This window comes from Macrobrachium rosenbergii, chromosome 9 (assembly GCF_040412425.1).
Source record: "Macrobrachium rosenbergii isolate ZJJX-2024 chromosome 9, ASM4041242v1, whole genome shotgun sequence".
Taxonomy (NCBI): Eukaryota; Metazoa; Arthropoda; class Malacostraca; order Decapoda; family Palaemonidae; genus Macrobrachium; species Macrobrachium rosenbergii.
This window is the reverse complement of record NC_089749.1, coordinates 61,541,564-61,548,712: the sequence shown is the minus strand read 5'-3', so window position 1 is coordinate 61,548,712 and position 7,149 is coordinate 61,541,564. Positions and strand designations below refer to the sequence as shown.

Genomic DNA, 7,149 nt, shown 5'->3' with positions numbered 1-7,149 from the left:
TTAAAAAAAGTAGTGAACAAACATTAATAAAAGACTATGAGAATTAATACCAACTGAAGCTTATGAATCTACAGGTGGTAAACAGGTACACGGACCGGAGAAAATTAAATCATAAGGGATAGAGGGTCGGTGCAAAAAACGTTTCCTCTTTATTACCTCTAAAACTTCTGTCAGCACTTGTCATAATAGTTGGGGTAGCAAGAGATTTAGCAGCTGCAGTTGCAATTGTTATTGTCGCTGTGACAGCCGGTCTTCAAATGGTTGCTGGGGCTGGAGTTGCAGTGCCTGGTACAACAGTTTTTACCGAGGGTGTGATAATAGTTGTTAAGCAGATGTCGTAGCAGTTACTATAGCAGGTGTTGTAAACGTCATAACAACAGATGTTGAAGAAAGTGTAATATGTATCTGAAAGGTTGTAGTGCATGGGGTTGCAATAGTTGGTACATTAGAGGATATAGCATCTGTAATGACTGCAATAAGAGGGGGTTAGTGGCTGTAACAGGAAGTGTAATGGGTGCAGAAGCAGCTGTTGTAGTGTAGTTGCCTGAACAAGTGCAGTAGTTGTTGGTGCAACAGGAGGTTCGGTGGTTGTAATAGTGTGAGAATAAGTGGATATAATGTCAAGTGTTAAATGGGAGGTTACGGCAGGTTTTGAATTAAGTGTAACTGCAGGTGTTGTTATGTTTATTTGAGCTGGTATTCTAGTGTTTCCAGCAGCATGTGTTGCTGTGGTTGTAACAACAGTTGTTCAAGGCAGTGTAAGAGTAGGTGTTGAAATCAGTACAACTTCAGGTGTTTGGTTTTTATAACAGGTATCATAGTTGTTATTCAAGTAGGTATAATAGTGATGTCTATATTAAGTGGCGCAGTTGCTGTAGCCTTAGTAGTTGTAGTAGCTATAGTTGCAGGTGTTGCTGTGGTTCTTACAACTAGTACAAAAGTGGTTGTTGCATCAGGTGTTGCAATGATTAGCATATCATTAACTGTAGTAGTTATAGCATCTGGCACGGTAGTGGTTGCAACAACAGATGCTGATGTGGATGTGAGCAGCTGGAGTTAAAGTGGATGTAACTACAGGGGCTGTAGGGGTTATTACAGCTAGCAGTATATTCATTGCAGAACCAAGGGTTGCTGTATTGTTGGAGCAACAGGAGTTGTGGTTTTAACATTAGGTGGTGAAGCGGGTGTAATTACAGTTGGTGAAATGAATGGAACTGCAGGCGTTTCAGTGGTTGTTACAACAGGTAACAGATTGGCTGTTCTTTCAAGTGTTACACTGGTAATTATATCAGTGGCTGTAGTGGTTATAACAACTGGCATGGTAGTGGCTGCAAGTGCAGATTTTGCAGTAAATATATTGCCAGGTAGTAAGGTAGAAATAATGGCAGGAGTTAAAGCACATGTAACAGCAGGTGTTGCACTGGTTGTTATTGCAGGTGTTGTAATGGTTTTTAGAGCTGGTGTTTTAATGGTTGTAGAAAAACATACTGTTGTTGATGTAACACCAACTGTTGAAGGGGAAGTAATAGATGTGGTTGTTACAGCAGATATCAAACTGGTTATTTCAGAAGGTTTCATGGTGGTTTCCATGGAAAATGAAGAAGTGGTTGCAGATTCAAGCATAGTGGTAGTTATAATGGCGGGTGTTGAAATGGATGTAACCGCAGGGGCTGCAGTGGCTGTTATAACAGGAACAAGAGTAGTTACTATATCTGGTGTTGTGCTGATAGCCATATTAGTGGCTGTAATGGTTGTAGCACCTGGCATGGTAATGGTTTCAACAACAGATGTTGGAGTGCATGCTGTAGCAGGAGTTGATGTGGATGCAACTGGAGTAGTGGATGCAGAAGTGGGAGTTGTTACTGGGACAGTATGTGGTGAAGTGGATGCAATATCAGGTATTGAGCTGGAGGTAACCATATGTGTTATAGTGATTGTTATAGCAGGTGTTCTAATGGTTGCAGCAATATTTGATACTGTGGTTGTAACAACAGCTGTTGTAGTGGGCATGGAGGTAGGTGCTGAGGTGAATTTAACCATAGGTGTCACTGGTTGTTACAACAGGTGTCATAACAGTTTCAACATTTGGTGCTGTTGTGGTGTTTATAATGGCAGGTGTTGAAGTGGATGTAAGTGTTGATGTTTCAGTGGTTGTTGCAACAGGTTTTAGAGTGGCTGTTACATCAGGTGTTGTACTGGTAGCCATATCAGGGGCTGTAGTGGGTATATAAAGTGACAAATTAGTATTTGCAACACCTGGTGTTGAAGTGGATGTTACTGCATGGGTTGTAAGGGTTATTAAAGCCGGTGGTGTATTGGTTGTAGAAGCAGGGGCTGTAGTAGTTGCCATGACAGGTACATGAGTTATTAGAGAAACAGGGGCTCTGGCAGTTGTAACAGAATGTGTATAAGAGGATCCAATGTCAGGCATTAAATGGGAAGTAACAGCAGGCGCAGTGGTAGTTATAATGGTGGGTGTTGAAATGGATGTAACTGCAGGTGCTGCACTGGCTGTTACAACAGGAGCAAGAGTAGTTGTTTTATCAGGTGTTGTGCTGGTAGCTATATTAGTGGCAGTAATGGCACCTGGCATGGTAGTTGTTTCAACAGCAGATGTTGGAGTGGATGCTGCAGCAGGCATTGTAGTGGATGTAACTGAAGGGATTGTGAGGGTTGTTACAACCATTGGTGTAGTGGATGGAGAATTGGGAATTGTAGAAGTTGCTATAACAGGTGTAATAGTTGTTGGAACAACAGGGGATGTTACTGTGACAGTATGTGGTGAAGTGGATGCAATATCAGGTATCGAGCTGAAGGTAACTGTAGGAGTTATAGTGGTTGTTATAGCAGGTGCTGTTTTGGCTATTAGAGAAGATGTTCTAGTGGTTGCAGCAATATTTGATACTGTGGTTGTAACAACAGCTGTTGACATGGACATGGAGGTAGGTGCTGAAGTGAATTTAACCACAGGTGTCACTGTGGTTGTTAAAACAGGTGTCATAATAGTTGCAACATTTGGTGCTGTTGTGGTGTTTATAATGGTAGGTGTTGAAGTAGATGTAAGTGCCGATGTTTCAGCGGTTGTTACAACAGGTTTTAGAGTGGCTGTTACATCAGGTGTTGTACTGGTAGCCATATCAGGGGCTGTTGTGGGTATATAAAGTGACAAATTAGTATTTGCAACACCTGGTGTTGAAGTGGATGTAACTGCATAGGCTGTAAGGGTTATTAAAGCCGGTGGTGTATTGGTTCCAGAAGCAGGGGTTGTATTAGTTGCCATGGCAGGTGCATGAGTTGTTTGAGCAACAGGGGCTCTGGTGGTTGTAACAGTATGTGTATAAGAGGATATAATGTCAGGTATTAAATGGGAGGTAACAGCAGATGTTAAAGTGGGTGTAACTGCAGGTGTTACATTGGTTGTTATTGCAGATGTTATCATGGTTATTAGAGCTGGTGTTCTAGTGGTTGTAACAATATCTGTGGAAGTGGATGTAGGAGTAGGTGTTGAAGTGAATGTAACTTCAGGTGTTGTTGTGGGTTTTATAGCAGGTATCATAGTTGTTATAACAGCAGGTGTTATAGTAGCTTCCATAGTAAATGACTTAGTTGTTGTAACCTTAGGCATTGTGGTGGTTATAATGGCAGGTGCTGCTGTGGTTCTTACAACAGGTACGAGAGTAGTTGTTACATCAGTTGATGTGATGGTAGCTGTATCAGGAATTGCAGAGGTCATTACATCTGTCATGGTAGTGGCTGTATCAACAGATGTTGAAGTGGATGAAGCAGCAAGAGCTGAAGTTATCATAACTGCAGGGGTTGTAAGGTTTATTACAGCCGGTAGTGTAGTGGTTGCAGAAGCTGAACTTGTAGCAATTGCCATAACAGGTGCGGTACTTGTTGGAGCAAAAGGGGTTGTCCTGATTGTAACAGTAGGTGGTGATGTAGATACAATTGTAGGTACTGAAGTGGAGGTAATATGAGGTGTTATAGTGGTTATAATTGTGGGTGTTGTATTAGTTTTTACAGCAGGTATTTGGGAGGTTGGTATATAATTTGTTGAAGTGGTAGACTTAGCAAGGGCTATAGCAGTTGTGGATACAGGCATTGTAGTGGTTGCAACAGCAGGTGTAGAAATGGATGTCACAGTAGGGGTTGAAATGGGCGTGACTGCAAGTTTTGTAAAATTCATTAGAGCAGTAGTGGTTGGAAAAGCAGGTTTTACTGTAAATGTTGTAAAAGGTACAGTGGTTGTTGGAGCAACAGTCACTGCTGGGACTGTAAAAGCAGATGGTGAAGAGGTTATAACATCAAGTGGAAAATTTGATGTAGCTGAAAGAATTTTAGTGGATGTGACAGTAGGCGTGGAATTGAATGTAGCAGCAGGTGTTATAGTGGATATAATTCCAGGTGTTATAGTGGTTGGTATAGGTGGTGTTGTAAAAGTTGTTAGGGTCGGTTTTGTAGTGGTGGCAGCAGCATAAGTCATTGTTGTAATTTCATCTTTTGGAGTGGATGCAAGAGCTGTTGTGCGAGTTGATATATCTGCAGTTGCTTTTGTAGTTGCTGCAGCAGGTGTTTTAGTGGTTATGACAGGAGGTGTTGCAGTGGTTGCCATAGCAGGTGCTGTAGTGATTGTAGCCTCAAGTATAAAACTAGATATAATGGCAAGTGTTGAAGTGGATGTAACTTCAGGTGTTTTTGTGGTTGTTACACTGGTTGTTGTAGTGGTTACCAAAGCAGGTATCTCAGTTGTTGCCAATGAAGGTGCTGTAGGGGTTAAAGCATCAGGTGGCAAAACTGATGAAATGTAAGGTGTTGAAGTGGACGGAAGTGCAGGTGTAGAAGTGGTTGTTACTGGGTATGTTGAAGTGGTTATCACCACAGGTATTGTAGAGGCGACTGGGATAGGCCTTATAGCGGTTGTAAGAGCAGACTCTGGAGTTGATGTAACATCAGCTTTTGAAGTAGATTTAATTGTAGGTGTTTTAGTGAGTGTTATAATGGGTATTGTAGTGGTTTTTACAGCAAGCAACATAGTGGTTGCAGCACTAGTCTTTATACTCGCCGTAACAGGAGTAGCTGAAATGGAAGTAACCGGAGGTCTTAAAGTGGATATAACTGTAGGTGCTACAGTGGTTGTTATTGGTGTTGTAGTGTCTGTTAGAACTGATGCTGAAGTAGACGTAGCAATTTGCATAGAAGTGGGTGTAAGTGGAGCTGATGAATTGAATGCAGGTGCAGATATTGTTGTTGTTACAGTAGGTGTTGTAGCAGTTGTTGTAAAAAGTGATGTCGTGGCTGCCATAGCAGGTGCTATAGTGGATATAGAATCGAGTGTATTAGTTGTTATAATGGCTAGTGTTGGTGTTAATGTAATTTCAGGTTTTGTTGTGATTATTACAACAGGTGTTCTATTGGTTGTCATTTCAGGTGTGGCAGTGGTAATTACAGTAGGTGTTGTTGTTGCAGGTACTCCACTTATTGTAGTAAGAGGCATTATTGTGCTTGTACCAAGAGACATTGGAGTAGATGTAACAGCAGGTGCTGAAATGGATGTAATTGCTGGTTTTGGGGTTGTTACAGTACGTATTAGAGTGGATGTTACATCAGCTGTTGTGTTGGTAACCCTAGCTGGAGCTACAGTAACAAAATTTGAAGTGGGTGAATCATGCAGCACTGTAGTAGATTTAACAACAGGTGTTGAATTAGATGCATCTGCAGTTGTTTTAAAGGTTATTAGCGCAGGTGGTATAGTGGTTCCAGAAGATGTTTTAGCAGATGACATAATAGGTGCAGTAGTTGCTGGTGTAACAGGGGTTCTTGTGGTTATAACAGTAGGTTGTAAAAAGGATGTAACATCAGGTAGTGAAGAAGATATGACTGCCGGTATAATGTTTGTTATCCCACCAGTTGAAGTGGATGTAAGAGCTGTTGTAGAATTGGATGTAACTATAGGTGTTATTGCAATTTGATCGGTATGGGTTGCTGTGGTTATCATGACAGGCGTTGCACTTGTCATATCAGGTACTGTAGTGGTTGTAGCATCATGTGCTGAATATAGTGTAACAGGAGGTCTAAAAGATGATGTAACTGTAGATGTTGTAGTGCCTAATACAGCAGGTATTTTAGAATTGGCAGTAATGGGCACTCTAGTGGTTGTGCCAGCAGGAACTGAAGTGGACTTAAGAGCAGGTGTTGAAGTGGATGTAAATGATGGTGTTGTAGTGTTTACTTCAGCAGGTATTTTAGTGATAGTAGCAACAGTCATTATAGCAGTTTTAACAGAAGGAATGGAAGTGGGTGTAACTGCAGGAATTGTAGTGGTTATTGCAGCAGGTTTTGTAATAGTTGCAGCTAAATGCAATGTAGTGGTTGAATCAGCATGTGGTGAAGTTGAAGTAGGTGTTGACTTTGTGGGTGGTGTAGCAACAGTTATTATAATAGGTGTTGTGGTGGTTGCTGTAGTGTATTTAGTGAGAGGAATAGTATTTGTACTAGTATCAGGCATTGTAGCAAATGTTGAAGGAAATGTAAATGCAGGTGTTGTAATGCTTGTTACAGCAGACACTGCAGTGGTAGTTATAGTAGATGCTGCAGTGGTTGTTATAGCAGGTGAGGTATTGGTTGCAGCAGTATGTTTTGCACTGGTTGTAACAGACGCTATTGAAGCTGGTGTGATTGCAGGTGTTGCAAAGGTTGTTACAGCAGTTGTAGGGGCTGTGCCACCAGGTGTTCTAGTGGTTGTGGGATTAGGTGTCATGGCTACCTGAGGAGATATAGGGGGTGTTACATCATGTGCTGTAATGGTTGTCTTAGCAGAGGCTGTAGTTTTCAGAGTAAGTATTGTTGTGGTTACCATAGCAGATGCTGTAGTGAATGTAGAAACAGGCATCATAGTCGTTGTAACAGCAGAGGGTGAAGTGGTATCAGGAGACGAAGTTTCTAGAGGCGGGGCCGCTGAAAATCAATTTTTATTCTTATCAGAGTTCACATATTAAAGATAATAAATCCCAAATTGTGTGTCATTTACAGGTTAAATAATGAAAACATACCAACATTTTTACGAGAAAATTATATAATTTTACGGATGGCATGTTTGTGATTTCTTTCATATACAAAATATTGGCAAAATCCTAAAGGTATATTGGT

The 7,149-nt window shown here is 41.2% G+C and overlaps 2 protein-coding genes across 2 annotated transcripts in view; both read right to left on the bottom strand.

The window, feature by feature from the left end:
* Window positions 1-1,110: 1,110 nt before the first annotated feature.
* Window positions 1,111-2,010, bottom strand: LOC136842016 (uncharacterized). Its single transcript, XM_067109415.1, has one exon. It carries the CDS (start codon window positions 2,008-2,010, stop codon window positions 1,111-1,113), a length of 900 nt encoding a protein of 299 aa, XP_066965516.1.
* Window positions 2,011-2,032: 22 nt separating this feature from the next.
* The window catches only part of LOC136842015 (mucin-2-like), a 26,289-nt gene continuing 21,172 nt past the window's right edge, over window positions 2,033-7,149 (bottom strand). Inside the window, exon 3 of the mRNA XM_067109414.1 lies at window positions 2,033-6,957. Within this exon, the coding sequence (XP_066965515.1) occupies window positions 2,033-6,957 (4,925 nt within the window). The remainder of the gene's footprint in view (window positions 6,958-7,149) is intronic.

Coding starts and splice junctions, on each gene's coding strand:
- LOC136842016 (XM_067109415.1), bottom strand. CDS start 2,010: ATGCCCACTACAACAGCTGTTGTTACAACCACAGTATCAAATATTGCT.